Consider the following 20,944-nt stretch of genomic DNA (forward strand, 5'->3'; position numbering starts at 1 on the left):
TTACAGGTCACCTGACGTAGATGACGCGGTAGGCCTATGTTTGGACAGAATACGAGACCGAGTTCTTTATTAAATTCATAAAAGACAAAAGAATTACAGGAATACTGGATTCTAAACCTCAAAGAAATGCCACAATCAAGACCTCGAAGCAGATATGAGGGAGAAACACCAGCCGCTCCAAGTATAAGGGTCTTTGCTTACCAGTAATGATTGGATAACAGTCTCCTTCGATTAATAATAATGGCCAGTGCAGTGGCTGGGATATATACATAAACCTACCAACATCCGTCGCCATGATTTTTGGAATGACTTATCACGAGAGGAAAAAATTACGTTTTAGTCGGATAACATCGATTAATGGAAACGCCGTCATTTCGCAATAGTTTTTTTGTCGACATTTAGAAAAAAATCGCAAAAGTTTTGCGCAAATCTGTAATGGAAACGCACCAACTTATGCCCTGTTTACACGAAGGGAAGACGCAGATATTGCCCTGCGGTTTGGCCTCTCATTTACACAAAAACCCAGTTTTTATAATAGAAAACGATTATTTCTAAAAACTCCGGCCAAAGTGGAGATTTCTGATTACGGCGGTTATGTGTTGCCGTGTCAACTGGGAGAAACAGGGTTTTAGGTTCTCAAACGTCACATTATGTGCCAGAAAATGCTTAACGTCATGTGAGCGCCCAGTTTGGCATCGTTATCATGGCGCTCAACGGCGTATTTATGCGGGTTGGTGTAAATGACAACTTTTTTGAAACCGATGTTGTGTGCACGATGTTATTATTGAAAACGGAGGGGGGGAAATATTAGTTTCTCTAAATACCCGGCTATGTGTAAATGTGGTCTTAAGCTCAAGTGCTCAAAAAGGGCACAAGTCAACCAATATCCTTCAAAATAAGCATAAATTAAATAATGTTGAGTAAAGTCGCGCAGTCACGTCCTCATCTCATATATGAAACACCTGCGATCCAGGAACTACCTGCTAATGCACTCACATTCACGTAAAGTAGCCTTGTTGACAAGTTTGGGCAAGTAAAGGCAAAACACACAAGATGTAGTACCTTCAATGCCCTGCAGATGGTGATATCACTTATTTTGCAGCAGAAATAAACTATTGCAGAAGAAGTTAGGTGCCATGCAAAATGTAACAAGCAACAAGTAATTGCATACTCATCACATACATTTGCCATAAAAAATGTAGTCAAGTAGAGAGTAAAAGGTGCTAATATCTTTGATCAGTCAAACTACAAAGAAGCCAAAAAGATCCGTAAGTACATAAACTACTTGCATTTACTCAAATACTTTACACCACTGCTGTGTACAATATGTAGGGTTAAGATAATTTGACTTGGTCTTGACATTCCACTTCTCTGACACTAGGGGCAGTATAGTTTTTACCTCGAGGTTTAAAGATGAGGTATGTAAAGTGTACAATACTCACCAAAAACAGGGGTCAAAACATGGATCACCATTAGCATAGGCCTACTGTTAAGGATCCTAAAAGATTGTTGACGTGATTCTTTGCAGATGAAAACTTGCCTTCCTTTCCAACAGGTAAGCCTGGCTAGGCCTCAACCTTGTTTACATTAGCTTTTTAGATATTAGCTCAATATTATTGGCTGGATTGCTACTGAATGGGGGAGTTGGTGTGTTGGGAAGCATTATTTTGCTGTTTCTAGTGGTGCAGTGTTAGCCTGCTTGTCAAAGCTAGATTGTACACTGAGAAGGTGTAGCCTATAGCTTTTCAGACCTCTGTAATCTAGTTGCCCCTGAAAGCTAAGCCAGAAGGAATTCCATCAGTGTGTCTTTGAAAATGTAATTGTTTTTGACTTTTGGTGAGCAGTGCTAGCTTTCATCATGTCAAATCTCCTGTCATACTCCTTCTAGATCACTCGAAGGTCACACACAATTTGCTGCACTTTCAGGACACGAGGTCTTTTATTTATGATATGCTGTATAATTCTGAGCACAACCTAAATGAGCTTCAGAAGCTGTTTTTATGAGCACGAACCAAAGCAACAATTGGCCACAAAAAGGAATGGACAGACATGACTACCATTTATATTCAGCTTAAAAGTTTCAGATGGTTTTGGACTCTTTATGTTATGTGATGTCATAATGAAGTGTAAATTGACATTAAGTACCGAGTCTGGTTTCCACAGGGGAAGCTTTGTCATTTGGGGAATATTTGTGTGCGAGCGCAAGAAACCTCAATGGCTTTGCAGAAGCACGAGACGTGTCTGAAAAGTGCGATTAAAGCTGCAGGGAAACACAAAAGGGTTCATAAAATGTACGTTTTATATTCACAAAGTAAAACTGCTTAGAAGGCGATTTCACAAGCGCTGTGATGGACAGCTTATTTTGCCGTGGCCATGATGGTGTAGATATAAGGAAATGAGTGGCACATCCGTTCGGCTCCTAATGCGAAGGATGAAGACAGACTCTTCACGGACACACTGATTCTAATTAACATGCTAATTGGAAATTCGAAGACAAACAATGGGAGGTGTGCGAGTTACTTTTTGCCGTGGCCTCTCTTTTGTGCTTTTAAATAGCGAGAGACAAGCCGAAATAAAGCTTTTGTTTTGGCCGATTTCTAATGCAACTGGTTGAGTATGTCAACTGGAGATAAATTGAAATAATTGTGAGACGATTTAAGAATCATCAGAATTCAGAATGAACATCTGACACTGTGATGGGTCAGTAGGTGAATATTTAAATTGTCTTTATGATAGATGTTTGCCCGTAATGTTCAAAGGCAGACCGGCATCACGGCAGCACTGGACGCATTAGTGATGGTTGCTGACCATTAGGACACTCTTCTTTCATCTGTTTTCTCTAGTCATATGAAAGTAGCAAAAAAGATGCCATTTTTCATCCGTGTTTCAGCAGATTTGGTGTGCTAAAAGACCTAATGCATTATAGACCCCACCGTGACCATGACCACCGCTTCCAGATTTTGTTTTGAGAGCTGTGTTTATTAAAAAAAAAAAAAAAATACAAAGAAGCAGGGGGAGGGAGAGGAGGAATGGAAATTCTTCTCCGCATATCAATATGTGTGGTTAAGCAGATGGTACTAGAGCCAATCTGCATTCTGGATGCATAACTACTCATCTGCCTTTACGGCAAATGGAGGCGTTGCAGTCTGAAAGGTGTAGCCAGATCCATCCAGGGTTTTGTTGCATTTCATGATGAACAGACCAGAACTATGTAGTTTAGTACAGTAGAAGTTTAAATAAAGTACCGCAGTAGAAGTTTAATGACGTACGTGAACAAGGATTTTTTTTTATTAAAAGTTATTTACAAAAAAAGACAATTATGAAATAATATAAAATATATATATTTTTATTTTATTATTTTACTTTATTTAATTTAATTTAATTTTCTTAGAATTGAATGTATATACATCTTTCATAAAAAGGAACATGTTATTTACCAAAAAAAGACTATTATAAAATAGATAATTATAAAATTTAGCTATTATAAAACAACTTTTCAAAGCTGGAATATACCACGGGGGTGTTCAATTCTTTTCAGGATAAAGCTAACGTACTAAAGTAGTTCCAGGCAGGTCTTGACCCCATTACAGTTCCATATCACTTCGCCAAATGATATCAGTTATTCCAAAGGTCCTTAAAGCCGACAACAGCAAAAGATCCAAAACCCACAACGACACTGACCTGGCAAATGTATATAGTAAACAATAAGATAAAAACGACAAATTATTTCCATGTTTTTTTTACCAAAAAATTACATTTTATTATGTATGGATTATGTACTTTCTCCTGCTCTCTCTTCCTGTCAAACGCGCGCGCACACACAGTATTTTATCGATTTTATCTGTGTGTGCTTTGTGTGAATATGTGGACTGTGTGTAGAGAGTTAGAGAGGTGGATGTGTGCTGAATTACAGTAGGGCTGAAGTTAACATCTGTTTTACGATGACACCATTATTCATACCGGAACGCAAACCTAAACGAGGTCTTTATCCAAATGAATGGCCGTGTTTACCAGACCTGTCAAGGACACATTCTACTGTTACTGTGTGACGTTAAACCAGGGATATGAAAAAGTGTGTTTGGTAATCGTACACGGGTTAAAAGAGGTCTCCGTAACCTGAAGGATCACATCGTATTGCATCCTGCGTGTCAGCCAAAAACTGACAGCCGCGTGGAATGTGTGTTTTCTAATGAGATGCGTCTCATTCTGATGAAATATTTCAATTTGTTTTATGACCTGTAATTATGCTGTCACCAATCAACAGTCCTTTCAGCGAGGACTCAAGTTAAAACAAGTTCAGGTTTTATTATGTGATGGGCCTAGAGAGTCTGATGACAAAAGAGGGTTTTGAAAATGCATTGTTTTTTTTGTTTTCCTAAGACAATAAGTTTGAATTTTCAAGAGTTTTACAGAGTTTTGACAAATAGTATAAAGAGTGAAAAAGCACAAAACTTTGATCCAGCTTGACATGTAAACTAAATATTTCCTTATTATGAACGGTAATGTACTAAAGTCACAACCTCAGTAAGCAATATGATTTAACCAGGAACTACAGATCATTCATAACTCATTTTGTTTTATTTTATTTTTAACCTTTGTAGCAGATTTGCACACAAACTGCATTGCAATAATTTCCCAAAATGTCTTTTGTGTGGAAATATTACGAAGTCTGTAAACAGGACAGGCCAGAGACGGGACACGCTAAAGACAAACGCAGAGATAATACTGTACCAGGCACAGCAAGCTCACTGTTTGTGGTGCTCGAAATATTGGTAGAAATATTTAAATATTATTGAATTCGGGGTGAGGTTTTATATGAATGACTGTCTTCAGAAAAGTTTCGATAAGCGCCACCTACTGACAGAGAGTACATTTTTGTTTTCATTCAGTCCATCTGCTGTATTTGATTTGTGCTGGTATAGCATCATTTCACAAAGCTAAAGTCAAACAATATATATATTTTAAAATTATACAATCTAATTTAAATAAAAAACATCTGTTCATGCTACATGTGTGTAGCATCTTTGTTTGGGTCGTGATTAAAATGCTTTGGTTGCCTTTCAATTCAAATGCCTACAGATATTTTTGGTCTGTAATATAGCAAATATACAACAAATAAATTAGCTTAAACAAAGAAAAAAATTGCCGGTATCGGAACCGTAACATTTGCTCGTAAAAAAAAAAATCAGCCATAAACAACTCATAAAGGCCTATAATAAACCCTGTCATCATGAGATATTAAAGACTCGTGAGTGAGCCGCAATCCCACAAAAACCTCATAGAATTCAAGCGCTTAGAAGTTCTACACATCCACATCACGTCTGTGCGTCTTAAATATTTTGCCTGGTTTTATTGTGTCGCTGAAAGGTTGTATGCGATATTAATCTTTAAGCTGTAAATTTAGGGTTTGATGTTTATTAATCATAATTAATATCATTTATATCATTTGTTTTATAATTCATTATCTGGGCTTTCCTGATCGCCCACAAACGCCTTCCATCATCCCCTGCCAGAGAGCATAAACCGTTTATTCAGTGTTGATATACAGTGAATTCTTTACAGAGTAAATCTTTCAGTAGGAATTACGCCCACTCTATCCCACAGTTCCCCTCAGGTTAAAGATGGCAATTCCATTTAACAGCATCATTCTCCTTCAGATCCGAGATCTGAAACCGAGGAGCCAGAGGTTTGAGACTCTTTCCTGGCATGTCAATAAAACAAATCAACGTTTCAGGTGGTGGTTTGGGTCCTTTTCAGGTTTTATTGCTCTTGAAGGGATGCAAATTGTGCTGTCGTAATGTGGTCTCGGTGACATGCGTACGGATGCGCATGTTTGTGCATGTAAGCATGTATAAAAGTGTGTGTTTGTGTGTCTGGAAAGGGCAGATAGGCGCTTGCTGTTTGTTCAGCTTGCCTGACTCTGGATCAGATGGCTGGTCAACTGTGACCAGCAGCTCTCAACTGAAAAATCACACTGTAATTATTCTTAGATTGTAAATTACCTGCTTAGATTGATCTCCTCATTTTGTATGAATCATTTAAATAATTTCAAGTTTCAATATTTATCATAATGATCCTGTAGATCACGTCCATTTCCAATTCCAATTCCAATTGTCTGTTAAAGGGAAAGTTGAACCCAAAAAATGCGATTCTATCATCATTTACTCATGTTTACCAATATATTTGAGCAATATCACATGAGTAGGAGTATGATATGGCTGTGATTAGGCCATAGGCATGAGGCCATGATATAGATGCTGATATAGGGCCATATCGCACGGCTACGAGTGTGATATTTCGTTTACGGCACAAGTGTGTAAATAAATAAGAAACAACATCGGAGTGTCTTTAAAAACCCTCTTTTGTGCAGAACTACTTCCTTCCGCCGCGGATTCAAATCTCAAGTTCACAGTTTTACAGTTGAGCCCAAGCCTCTGTTACTAATTCTAAAACGTCACTTTAGAACTAGTAACGCTGAGTTGCTTCATTGAAACTAATTGTATTACAGAACATGGAGTATAATGAGAGAGAGAGATCGACTAAGCAAGTGCATTACCTGCATCTAGCTGATATTCTTTAAGTAAATTTTTAAGTAATATTTTTGTCTTCGTATCCTTTTAAAAGCGAAGGGGATTTCCCACAACAGCGCTAGTGTGAAACAAATTGTGAAACGCTTTCTGTGTGATATTGATTGTGGAAAAGGTTTGATCAAAATCAAATTCGAGAAACTGTTGTGTATATATAATATACAGCTGTATATTGAGTATTCGGGTTAGAATCTGAAGTGCAGATCCATGCATGCTCTAATGGTTAAGATTGCCCACCACCCCATTGCACATTGGACAAGGATTTGGTTAGAACTACAAACACGAATAAAATGTGTTAAAAAACTACAAACGTGGCGGACGCGAGTCTTTGCATGAAAGACCCACCACTGGCAGATCAACGTGTTAACTTACTACTACATATCTCTCCGATACGATAGGAAATTAAATTAAATTGTATGTGGAGGATTTTTAACTGACAAGATTATAACAGGACAGTTTTGGCGGTGACAGGATACATGTAACTGAGTGACAGAGCGGTCCATTAAAGACACATTTATGATGAAGTAGTATTGGTGGTATGTCTTTAAAGCTTGCCTACTATTCTGCTGCACACTCAAAAGTATGTACTTCGCCTTCACATAAACAGTGCATACTGTACGTTTAGGGTGTAGTACGAGTAGGCAAATTGGGATGCAGCATGAGTTAAATAATACCTATATGTAAAATGTAATTAATCATTTCAGGATGAGTGAGCTTATAGAATACTTACAGTAAAAGCCATCTTTCACTTTCTCCCTCTTTCTCTCTCTCACACATGCAAATAAGTCAAATAATGTGTCATCATCAAGCAGAGATTCTTTCGGAATGAAACCTCAACTCTTTTGCCCACAACAAAGTGTGGCGGTGGCGGTTGAAGATTTATGCGATTCAGACATGAACACAGGGTGGAGAGACACAGCTTCAAAGACTGGAGCTCTGGTGAATTAGCCGAGGTTCTGTCACACTCGTAATAAATCGAGAAGAATTCCCCTTCTATTGTCACGTTGGCACTTTGCTAATGACAGCAGTGGTGTGAGGCCGGAGGAGAGCTCGTACTGTTGAAAGGCCTTTTCTAACAACATTGCTTTTGAAGAAACATGACCTTGAAGGAATGTACTGTGGATCTCAGACTGCAGAGTTCAGAATGAATTATCTCTGTACAAGGGCTTTATATAGCCTAGCGTAGAATAATAATACAAAAAATAACCAAAAGTTTGGGGTTGGTAAGGTTTCTTAAAAAGTTTTTGAAAGTACAGTAAAAACAGCAATATTGTAAAATATATTTACATTTTAAAATACACTTTTATTGCTTTTAAACCTCAAATGTAGCTGGAACTTATGCTTTTTTCCCTTTTTGTCACCCTTTATTCATAGCACAAAGAACAATGAAAGAATGGCATTGATTAGTGTCAAAAGTGTGATTTGAAATTCAGCCGCCAACTTGAGCACCAAGGCTCAATGTGTTGGAGCACTGTTTTTAGCGACACCAAAATGGCTTCTAAGGACACAATTGCCTTCAGAGGTCCAAAAATGTGCTCATAAAATTGAAGAAGGGCTCAGAGTTAAACCTCGCAAAGCGTGTCTGTCAGATTGAAGGTGGCTTGTCCTTGTATAGAGCTTCATCATTAATCATGGTTGAAACTCTTGGCTTTTATGACACTGCATTCAACAGCTGTGCCCTTTCACCACGGTCTTCAAGCCCTGAAGTGGCTTTCATTTACTCACCACAGAAAAGCTTATTGTACCGAAGGCTTTAACCTCCGTGGCCTGAGCGATGCCCATCATGTGCTCTGTTTAGCTGTGTGAGACTTCGCCAGCTGTTCTGGCTTTTACAGGCCTGCCGGGATTTTGACGTAGATTGATAGGATTATTCCTAAGGCATTTGAACACGCTATGACCGCAGTGACTCTGTGAGCCACTAGCATTCGCACCGGCACTAATCACACGTTCTCCTTGAAGAATTCCTGACTGTTTTTTTTTTTGGACAGTGGTTGTTGGACGTGTTTCAGATCAACTTGTCAGCAGATGATTGGACTTATTTGTCTGGTGTTCACATTCTTAGTTAAGTATGTGAACAAGTGGATGCGTAATCACTACATCCAACCACATCACTCAAAGCAAATGAGGTTGGGAGCCAGTCTGTCTAACTTTATTCTTTGTGTTGTTACCGGTTAAACAATTTTGGCTTTCTATCAAACATAATGGTGAGTGAATGTCATTGACTTACACCATTGACTGTCATTGAGCATTTGAATAATATGCTTGGCATTTCCAATTCTCAACTGCAAGACGACTTCAAGTGGGCATTGCATTTAAGTTACGTTTTAATTACTTTTTATTAGAGATGCACCGGTGTATCAGCCACCTATATTTAATTTTTTTTTTATCAATTTTGATTAATTAACTGTGTGAAGGCACTGAGATGTATAATGTCCATTGCATAATCCAATGTTTTTCTCTGGGTAAAGTAATTAAATACTTGCCAAAACAAAAATGAAATCTGTACAAAGCCTGTTTAATTTATATTTATTTTTTTGAGGTTCTTGTTGGCAAGAATATACTGTTTAAGCACACATTTGCTTGTTTAATTTCCTTAAATGAGATCACAAATGAGATCTTTTTTATATCTCAATTGTTTCTCTAATACAGCAATGAGATTTAGAGAACACATGGAAACTTCTTGCTTGACGTTCCTGCTTTTCGTTTTTTCCACCTTCAGAGAAAGTTTCACTTTTCATATCAAACTGTGATTGATTTTCCAGTTATAGCAAAGTTTGATTTCAAAATGAACTCAAATTTTTTAGTATTCTGATTTTCACCACGGTGTATACTTTTCAGTTTACTGTTATTGTATGTCAATTGTTTCTATTTATATTTCTCTTAAGGCATTTTAGGAGATATTTGAGGCTTTCATGGTTGAAACTTAACTGAAACGTAACTAAGAATTACATAAAAATTTCATAAGCTAAAAGAAATAAAATGCAGGCCAATACTAACAACCTCAGAAGCACTATAGATATGTCTATGGCCACAACTTTATTTAATATCTAGATGCCAGACGGTCTGGTTCTCCTAAGCTCTCTGAAACCACCCTTTAATTTCCCCTAACCACCTCTCCCCCCTATTCCCTGTCTGTATACGTCCCTTACAGAAGGAAAACGTCCTCTGTAGTCTCTCATTATGATGCTTGCTTCCCTGCCCACTGTGTGGACCTCAATACCCTCATCTGCATAATCCCTCCCTTGGCAATTTGCAATAATATGGGAGTTAATCAGACCCACAGAGAACCACGGCCCCTGGTGTGATCCGGCTGGAGCCCTGATGATATCCACTGATGGTAACTCGATCTGGTATTAGCAGTGCTTTGCTAAGGCTCTCACTATTATATCACTATTGTAGTTGCTCATACATAGAGTTATGGATTTGAACAAACTCGTAACTCTAGAAAGAATTTTCACTCCCAACTCGTCACATATTGACGCTTGGTCAGGACCCATCGGCATCTCCTTTTAAACTCATCTTTAGCGTCATTTTTCAATGTGCAGGGTATACTCCATTGCTTTCAATGAGAAACCTTTGGCATCAAACACAGACACATCATCATGAATTTATACTTTGGGGTATAAATTTGCCAACTTGACAGATATGTTGGGGTGTGATTTTCAATTTAATCAGCCAGCATGGTTTTATTTACATTTATTTCACTTTTTTATTTGTACTATTGAAACATGTTTGGGCATGTAACCCAACCCCACCCCTAGACCTACCCGTTTGTGTATTACATCATATAAAACACAGGATGTATAATAGGCAGATATATTACTAGAGGCACAATTTATCCAAAAGTACAAATATTCCAAATCTGTCCCGAGGCCAAACGGTTGATCTGTGTGAGGAACAGGGCCAAAGACAGACACTGTCTCCATCCACCATCAAGCTCAGATCCTTTGCACAAACATTGCCGCCAGAAGAAGTGTTATGTCAGCCTAGATTGTAAAATGGCATTTGCTCTCGTGTGTCTCGTGACTAGTTGTGTAATGCTAATGCTTTGGATGTATCTTTTGAATGAGAGTGTGTGCGTTCATGGAGAAGAATAATTTTCAGCTATTAAAGCCTCAAGTTCTTGTGGTACTCTGTTCTTCATATAAAGATATCGTATGGCTTCAGAAGACTTGTAAACCTACACTAAAATTCAATACAAACAACTCGTGTTGCATTCCATGATAGTGTTGTTAAAAGTACCGACTATACTGAAATTTGTCACATTAAAAAATGTTTCCCTCTAGCATTTTGAGCGCTGTTGTATGGATTCTTAAACACCTCTGATTGGCCATTGTGCTCAACATATGTCTGTGATTGGCTACAATGGTTAACGCTAAAAAAACATGTAGTCTTCACCAAGCGCTTACACAGATACACACGGGAGCGTTTGAAAGCAGGCGTCTATCAGCAGATCCGCCTATCAGCAGATATATTAGGGATCCGCTGATTGATGCCTGCTTTCAAACGCTCCCGTGTGTATCTGTGTAAGCACTCGGTGAAATGCGTCAACGATGTCTATTTACAACATGTTTTTGAAGCGTTGATCATTGTAGCCAATCACAGACATATATGTTGAGCGCGTGAATGCAATGGCCAATCAGAGGTGTTTAAGAATCCGTTTAACAGTGCTCAAAACGCTAGAGGGAAATGCTGGTATTGTCACATTTAAAAAAATTCAGTACCGACTTTTGACAACACTATTCCATGACAACAATGTACTAAAAACGGAAAAGTTTTTCCTTTGCGTTTCCCCGTACAGACGACAATGTTGTCAAAACGATCCCCGTTCACACGGATGCCAGTACACTCCATAAAATGCTAGGTTGTTTCCACCCAAATTTGGGTCAAATATGAACAAACCCAGCCGTTGGGTTAAATAAATTGTTTTAACCCAACGGTTGGGTTCGTCCATATTTGACCCAAATTTGGGTTAAAACAACCCTGCATTTTTTAAAGTGTAGATGGCGATGTCACTTTGTAAAGAAACACTACATGTCTATAGACTGAACACGTAACACGCATGCACATGACGTCACCGTTTTAAAAGATTCCTGTTTTTGCAGTTTACACGGAGATGATAACTGTACCCCTTTCAAAAACGTGCTCTTTAAAACCCGTTTTCAAAAGTTGGCTTTTCAGGCCCCCAAAACGGCATTGTCGTGTAAATCGCCGGCCAAAACACGCACACAAAAAAATCTTTTTTTAGTTGAAAAGAGTGTCGTGTAAACGGCCCCTAAGAGACATTTACAAAATGTGGTATATTCTATCATTTTAAATTTGAATTTTATACCCATAACATTTATTAAAATTGAATTGTATTTGAGACATTTTATAAATATTATAAGATGTGTATTTGAGTGTTTTTTCTTTTTAGGTGAAATCAGCTGTAAATATACAAATTATTAAAATACAAATTCAAAAAATGTGAAAAATAAACTACAAAAGATGCACACGAGGCACCATATTTTAAATTTTTTACCTCTAAAAACAGATTAGAGCAGTTTGCTCCAGTTAAACTGTAGGATTGTTGATCTTAACTGGTTTTAGATAGGCACTGTTGGATTGTTACTGGCACAAGCTGGTTGATATTATTACCGTTTCAGGTATCAAGCAATGCTATTAATTTAAGGTTTTAACAGATCATTTAATTGGGTTTTCATCTTGATCTAATGTTATTTTCAGAAGAGTGGGTACATTCTGGATGTTGTAATCACATGTTCTCCGTGTGTGTGGCTTCAAAGAGAAAGTGTGCTCTCTTCCTATTTTCTGCAGACCAGCAGCTGTGCCTGTGTCCTTCCACACCATCTTTCAACGTAATCTTTGGTAATTTGCAGTCTGTGTGCACCATTCACATACTTCTTTCTTCCTGCCTATATTCGTTTGTGTCCAGCCTAGTTCGGTCGTTTGACTTAATTAAACCCCTTTCATAAGTCAGGGCCTTTAGGCTGAACCAAAAAATGAGAAATTGCCATCAAAATAGAGGTGTTAGAGTATACTGATTAACATGTAACTCATTTTTCTTTATAGTTCATTTGCCCTCTCCTGCCTTCAAAAAGAATTAACCGACTGATGGCTAGCCCAACAAATGGCCTTGATTTTAAAGCCATTAAGATGAACGAATCCAATTGTTGCGGTTGTGTTTATGTGGGTTGTCTGGGTCCACTGTTATTGAGCTAGTACATCACCTTCTCCTTAAATCAATAAAGCCAGAAATCGAGAACGCAGGCTGTGTTTCTGAAAATGAGGGCAGAGCCAGGGATTTGGGGTGCATGGGGAACATCCTCCTAATGTGCCCATGTAGACATGTCAGCTAGCCGCATAAGGTTCTGTTTAATTAGTCATCAGGGGAGGCAGGGCATTTTGGATTGGATTGTGTGGATCAGGGCCATTTGAATTTGAGGGAGCACCAGGTTTTTGCTTGTGTGTCTTCCAGGGCATCTGGGCACACCACCTGTTAATGAGTCGTGAAGTATTCACTCTCTAAGCCCACAATAAAACCTATTATACTTTCAGTTGTAAGTACAGTTTTGGAACTAGAATATTCATGCATTGGTTCTCCTTGGGGATATACAATATCAGTGCTTTGTACAAATATGTTTGAGTTGACTATGTCAGTTTTTTGGTCAATGTCTTTGTGAAACATGCATTTGAGCTGAGAATTTGTTTGGTAGTTATATACTGGCCCACACATAATCTCATAAGCTATTTTTAAACCGTTGTAGGATGAAATTTGTGGAATAGGTGAAAACACTTACATTTAACAAAATTAAATTGAGACATTTCATAGGTTTGTATATTTTTAAACTGCATGTTTTTTAGAGGTGACATTAGCTGTAAATATTCAGATTGTTGAATTAGTTTTCACATTTAGAACAAAATTAAGTGTAAATAACTGTAAAATGCAAGTGAGAGCACATTGTTAGCTGAAAGCATTAGCAAATTATCAAAAATATTTGATGTGTATATGTAAATTTGATTTTAATGCATTGCAATTTGTGTGTAGTTATGTAGAATTTTGTGAAGGACGGTAGGTTGAGCTAATTCTGTGTCGGGTTAGTTACATGTTTCTCAAAAATGTACTGTACATTTGGTTTTTTAAAACTGTAAACTGTGTGCATATGTTCGAAAATATACTTGTATACCGGTATGCTTCAAAAAAAGACAATGGGGGTTTTACAATGGTGAAACTACAGTATGGTAATGCCAATATGGTGTCTATACACAAACAGACAGACTTATGTGTTTGCATGCTTGATGTTAAGTGTTTGTGAACTTGATCTTATGAATCTGTGCAAAGTGCAAAAATGTATTTTGACTGCCTGAATGATTCCAACACAAGCTAAGATAGCCAACAGTCTCCTGACGGTCTCAACCTTGAGATTTTGCGAACGTACTCAGCGAGGTGTTTGTTGAGAAACGGCCAACTCAGCATATAGCAGGCTAAAAGTGTCATTTCACTAAATGCATCAACACAAGTGCTGGCTAGTGTGGCCCAAGTCATAAAATAGACATTTAACCTCTCCTGAAATTCTTTCAAGCACTCAATTATGATTTTAAAATGTCGAAACGGTAGCACGAGCTCTAGCGACAGGGTGAACGAAAGGACAGACAGTGGTCACACTTCGCAGAGCCCTAAGTGCTCTCCAATGACTTCCTTTTGTTTTGCCTGTCTGCTTTTTTTTTTATCTCCGTAAATGATGCCAATCTTCATTCACGGCCCATGACGGTCCTGACAGGATGCTTCCCAGTCATCTGGCCCATTCTGACCCCCTTTATATTAAACAGGCCCCTTCACCTCCCCTCATCCCAAATTAACCCCCTGTCAGTGCCCAACAATGGAAGTGGGCATGGCCCCAGTCTGATTTATCCCACACTTCGCCATGATGGGGGGCATCTGCCACACCCCCTGCCCGGTCCTCCCTTTCTAAACACGGCGTAGAGGAGGGCTGTCAGTCCATCTTCCAGAAAAGCGACATGCGCTGATTGGGGAATTAGTTCAGTCAATGACTGTATTTAGAGCTAAATAGGGTGTGTGTCAGTGACTTTGTGTGTGTATTTGCAATTGGTTCATCCTAGTTCTGCCCATGAGCTTCTTTAGGACCGTCTGCTGCAAGAGGGCACACATTGTCACTCCTCAGACATACACATAGACGTTCAGGGCTAACTGCACCTCTTTAGGCCTGTGAAGAGAAGGAAAACACCATATTTAGGACTCGCACTCTTGGGATTCTCCAATGGATTAATGGCTAACAACTGATTAACACCTTGGAGCTTCTATTTATGGTGTTTTGGGCAAGTTTGAAGCGATTTCGTGATATGATGATAATGCAGTTTGGCGGTTGCAATTGCAGACAGAGACTTTTTAAAAGTCACTGTCTGCAGAGCCTAGTACTGCTTATCTGTTGGTATCAGGGATACTGGGGCGCTACCATGATGCCGTTAGCCCAATACTCTTTGCTCGAGGACTCAGAGTCTGTGTTACTTCCAACAGACACGGGGACTCAGGAGGGGACTAGCAATAGGGCCACAGAAGCCCCCACTGCAGAACATGATGATGACAACTCTCTGGGCTACACAGGTACTGCTATTTATTTTTAATCCTAAAAATACTGCTTTATATTTACCACAGAAGAACTTCTCTCAAATCTATTATTTAGATAATGTTTGCTTTATTGTGTGTCATTTGATCTCTTCCTTGAGCCTTAGAATTGTTTACTACTTTTTTGCATGAAAAACCAGGGGTTGCCAGGTGATAACATAAGTTTTTATGCAGATATGACCTGTTTCTGATCCAATGATTGCAGGTCCTTCTGTAGAGTCTTTTATTCCGCCTGGATTTCCATGGATGGTTTTGCATAACCTTCACCTTAAGTCTGTCGGTGCATCTGTATTGAGTGAGGTTTTCCCATTTATAAACAGTTTATATTCTTTACAAATGTTACTTAAGTCAAGCTGGGGAAATTGGACACCCTTTCCATGTTACTTTTGGGAGATAAGCCATGAATGTTCTGACACTTGTGACTTAAAGGAATAGAGTCAGCCAGAACCTCAATTTCTAGATTAAATGCACTCAGATGAGATGAGTCAATCGGCGAGAGAAGATCCCTGACCCTTTTTGCTTAAGTGGAAATAGAGTTCACCTTCTAGGGGCCCGGGGGGCCGGAGCGGAGAATCTTCTGCAATGTGTGTGGTGTTATGTTTGGTGAAAGCTAGCTAACATTTTTGACCTTCACTGGAGAAACAAGTCGATAACTGAAAAGGCGGCTCTGACTACGTGGGTGATCCAGTGGAAGATGAGAATAGCTGGTAGAGAGCATAGAGAATGACACTACAGCCTCAAGAGAGCACTCGCTTTCAGAATCTCACAAGGACAGAGATACAGAAAAGATGATAGTTATTGCCTGCCTCACTATGGTAGCTCTTTGTCAGATCCCTTTCCCTACATACACTACTGTTCAAAAGTTTAAGGTTAGTAAGATGTTTAATATGTTTTTTGAAAAAGTATTTTATGCTCACCAAGGCTGTTTTAATATTCCGCAATATTACTTATTTCTATGTGAATATATTTTAAAACGTTATTTATTTCTGCGATAACAAAGCTGAATTTTCAGCATCATTACTCCAGTCTTCAGTGTCAAATAATTTTTTGTGGAAACTGTCAAGTTTTTTTTTTTTTGATGAATAGAAAGTTCAAAACAACAGCACTTTTGATCAATTTAATGCATCCTTGTAGCCTGGGTTTCCCCATGCTGCCTTTGCGCAGCGCGATTTTATTCACGCTGCTAGGCAGTCTGGATACCATGGACCAGATTTTCGCCTCAGCGAGGGGACCAATCACAGAACGGGGAGGGAGCAGCAAGACGATGACGACGTCTATGCGACACACCGAAGCAGTTTGTTTATACCTATGGATCAAACATGGGAGCAGACACGAAGTTACCTCTCGATGCAACCTTGGATATATACGCCATCGTGTACACATAAATCTCTGACCCATCGTCTTCTTCCTCGTCTAATTTCTGTCGCTCTACATACGTCATCTGGTATAATTGAAACGATTGGCTATGAGCTACGTACAGGCGCATTTGATAGACATTCGTAGCACCCAATAAACGGCTCTGGGGATTCGTAAACCACGCCTCAAATACGAGAAAAGGGACATGTGGTTCCCAGACCACGTCTCAATCTCAATGAGACGTGGTCTGACGTTAGCCAGGCTAGCATCCTTGCTGAATAAAAGTGTTAATTTTTTATTTTTTATTTTTTTGAATGGTAGTGTATGATGCATTTTTAAAGCATTTCAAAAGGCAGTGATAAAGTTAGTTAATTTAATCGTTCTACCTCTTAAGATACCTTCTTTGGTCCAAATTTTTAAGGCAGCTTCAAATATGTCTTTACTGGTAACTGCAATTTACTGGTACATTATTAATGTAATTCTTTCAATGCTGGATTGTAGCAATAATAGTTTAAAAGTTTTACCCAAAGTAGTTTCTATAGACCTTTCTAGATCAGGCACTTATGATGTTCCATTTCAGTTAGTATGCTGCCATAGAAGGCAGCTGTCTATGTAAGTATTATTCAACGAAGCAGCTCAATAGGATTTGGAACAGGCCTGTAATCTTTGTAGACCATTATTGTGCAAAGAGTGGTGGTGAATATTTGTCTCAAAAGCACTTAGCCCCAAAAAATTTGCATCAAAGATGCATTACATTGTCTTTATTTTTTTAGAACTGTTTCCTTATACAAGTTGAAGGCAAACAGATCTCTTGTGTCTGTCTCACTGACAGGCTATTTATTTAAACTCTTTTGAAGAGAGACTGCAGGGAAGTAGGAAAATTTAAGGTCAACACAGCAAATGTTTGTCCAGAAATCTATGGCAATTCAAATGTATGCCATGAAAGTGTTCTGTACCTCTTTCCCTTATCGTAGATTGAATCTTTGAAATGGAATAAATAGCTATGTTTTGAGTGGTATGATTAAGTGTTTCATCCATTTGTGATGCGTAGTCTTTATGCATCTTGTTGCAACAACACTGCGCATAGTGTTAGGGTCCACCATGCTGCGTAAAACTTGATGTCTGGAGGTTCCATATGCACCTGGTTGTCTGGGTGTGACAGTCTTTGGCCCTGTTTACTCTTTGTATTAAAGGGTTAGTTCACCCCAAAATGAAAATTCTGTCAGTAATTACTCACCCTCATGTTGTTCCAACCCCGTAAGACTTTCGCTCATCTTCGGAACACAAATTAAGATATTTTTGATTAAATCTGAGAGCTGGATCACTCCTCCATAGGCTTCTTAAGGGATCGAAACTGGCCGGCCCAAAAGTTATTAAAGACATCGTTAAAATAGTCCAAGTGACTACAGTGGCTCAATCTTAAGTTTATCAAGCGACGAGAATACTTTTTGTGCGCAAAAAACAAACAAAAATAACGACTTTATTCAACTATTAATTTCCTTTTCTGTTGGCCTTGAGATTTCACGAAGTGGAACTGCGCAATGGTTCTGTGTTGTACGTCACATGCAGGCTCACTATTGGCCGACACTGGTCATGTGTATGATGCGTGTGACCAGTATTGAAAGCCATAGACCTCGAGAGAAAAATCGAAAGATGCACGTCGGTAAACTAGGAAATGAACTTGCGCTCCGTGGGCGGGTCGGCACAAAAAGGAGGCGTGTTTCGGCGCAAACATTCCCTAGTGCTATTTTGCCGTTCCAGAAAACAATTCCGCCACTGACCAGAAAAAAAACGTTGCGTTGCACGTTGTTCATAATGCTATTTTAAGCGCGCATACTTGTATAATAATAACAATCCGCCATGCAACATGCACACCTGCTTTTAAAGGGTATGTTGGATGACGCTCTGATTGGTTTATTTCACGTTACGCCCAAACCACACCTATGAATAATTAAGCCATTTCAGACCAACCCCTTTTAAACTTTTATCCCGCCGGTAAAATAGCAACAGCGCCCAAGACCCGCCCACAAAGTTACTTGCGCTTCGCGCTTGATACTTGCGTTTCAGATCATTAAAATAGGGCCCCAGGTGTTAATGGGAATGTCTCCCTCGTCTACTTGAGATCAGACCGACCAAATCGCATCTTAATACCAGGTGTAAACAGGGCAAAAGACTGAATATTCTATTTGTCCCATCTCCTGTGGATCCTCATTACAGGGTCCGGCTGAGGCCTAAAGACCTGACCTTGAAGGCCTCACAATCATTAGTATGACTGCCTTCCTAATGCCCTGTATTATTAGTGGCTGTGGTTTCTGCCTCAGGGATGTGTGAATGCAAATCTCCCACACGTTCAGGGTTAAAATTTTCCACCCCTTGTGGAACACAAGCACTCTTACAATGGAGCTTATCCACAAAGCATATTCCCCACAAAGCGCTTGCTTCTCCCCAGGGTGGAAAACGTGGTAAATGCAGGTCCTTCCTTTAGGTCCGATCCCACTTGAGATGTAATTACTCCACCTCAGTCAACCAGAGGGGTTTCTCCACAAGAGCGAGAGGATGTGGGCACTTCTTATATTCGTTTTACCCCATCCAATCTCTTTTCATCACAAATCCCGGAGCTTAACTCGCCCTGCGTCCTAGGAAATGGGGCCATCAGGCAAAACTCTCAATGCTGAACCAGGCTAATTCTGTCAAGAGTGACTGGAGTGCTGTGGAGAATGAAAGGAGAGGACTAGTTGGAGATAAGAAGCTGGTGTTGCCGAGGTTCTCATTATTCTGCAACACGTCTGTTTGGAACAGGATAAAGAATTTAAATTTGTTTATTATTGCCGGTGAGATTAGTATGGGTGAAGGAATACAAACTGTTTTTGTTGTTGCCAAGTGCCAGCTAAGCGCCATTTGGTGCACAAAATGAAATAGCCTTCAAAATTCCAAAGTCGTTTTTAAGCTTGAGTCATAAGTGGCCTGCACTTTCCTGAAGGGAAAAGACGGGATGAAAAAGAAAGTTCAACGCCCCCCTTTTTTGTGTTGAGTCTGGAGGTCCATATGGTCCCCTCATGACTGTCAAATGAGTTTCTACCTGATTGGCAGATTTGAAAAAAACGTGTGTTGGTTCCAAACCAGCATATTCAGAAATGCTGAAATGTAGCTTAGACAAATTCTGATTCGCATCTGACTGTGGACATTCAGTGGGAATGCTCTATTTAAAATGCAATTTCCACATAAATGACAACCTCTATCAATTTATTTGAAAATGACAAAGTCAACAACAGCACTTTAAAACTCTCCAAAACATTCCAAACAAGGGGGTGGCTGGAGAAATTTCAGCAGTGCCAGTTGCCACAGGCAAAGTTATGAAAGTGCATCCAAACAATTGCACATTTTTACATTCACGCCGTATTTCTCCCACATGCTGTTTTGTCACGGAGGAGTGAATGTGTTCAGCCATCATGGGCCGGACTCTCTGCTCGCTGGGGCATGAGAGTATGCGGAGGGTGAAAGTTCTCGCTGAGTGTCATAAATCTGCATGGCACCTGCTCCCCCTCACTCCTTTGGCGCGTGTTGTGAGGTCAGTGGCACTGCATAAGCCGTACATCATATTTATAGTGCTCATCGCTGCAACCTGCGTGTTTTGGCAGCTGACAGCAGCAGGAAGACAGAAAGAACCCTTGCGGTGTTTCTGTCGGAAGGACAAGTTTTTAAAGCAGAGGACGTGAGAGATGGAACGTAAGAAGTTTGGGGGGGGGTTGAACGTTGGAGCGTGTGGGAAGGAGAATGAGGTGAAAAGTAACTTTTTTTTGGTCATTACTGCAGAGATCCGTCTCACATGTGAGTTCCAGGTGTTAGACAGTGTCAAACATGTTGTAAATCCTCCCATTTGTGGTGTAAATAAATCCACTTGAGAGATCTATATGAAATTACACATGCAGACGCAGATGTTGTTGTACATCAGTGCGATTTGGAAAGTAAATGCTCAAGAATATGTCTATTTCTCTCTAAATCAGAAAGAAGCACCATGTGCATTCCTAAATCAATCAAATCAAAACGAAGTGCAGGGTTTTCAATGTATTTTTTTTTTTTACTTTCTCTCTGTTAGAATGAATATTTTAGACTCAATTTGAGAATCAATTTTCTGGTCCTGAATTAAATGCAGCATCTTGGTTTCTTGGGTTTTTGCAAGCCGGAAAACAAACGTAGGCAACTGTCGTGCGTCACCACTTTTAGCAAGTGACAACTAAACTTTAGATGCACACCTCTTATATGCAATAACATTCTCCCTTTTGTCCCGGAGATAGACAGTTAATTCCACTTTGGTGGTGCTGTAAGACAGTGTTTGTGTCAAGGGTAATGTGGGAACAAT

At 39.3% G+C, this 20,944-nt stretch overlaps 1 protein-coding gene across 1 annotated transcript in view; it reads left to right on the plus strand.

Annotated features, from left to right (window-relative positions):
- The window catches only part of LOC130100532 (roundabout homolog 1-like), a 223,954-nt gene that overhangs the window by 126,196 nt on the left and 76,814 nt on the right, over positions 1 to 20,944 (plus strand). Inside the window, exon 3 of the mRNA XM_056266005.1 lies at positions 15,121 to 15,207. Coding sequence (XP_056121980.1) covers positions 15,121 to 15,207 — 87 coding nt within the window. The remainder of the gene's footprint in view (positions 1 to 15,120; positions 15,208 to 20,944) is intronic.

This window comes from Rhinichthys klamathensis, unplaced genomic scaffold (genome assembly GCF_029890125.1).
Source record: "Rhinichthys klamathensis goyatoka isolate OS25496 unplaced genomic scaffold, OSU_Roscu_1.1 h1tg000243l_1, whole genome shotgun sequence".
NCBI classification, from domain to species: Eukaryota; Metazoa; Chordata; class Actinopteri; order Cypriniformes; family Leuciscidae; genus Rhinichthys; species Rhinichthys klamathensis.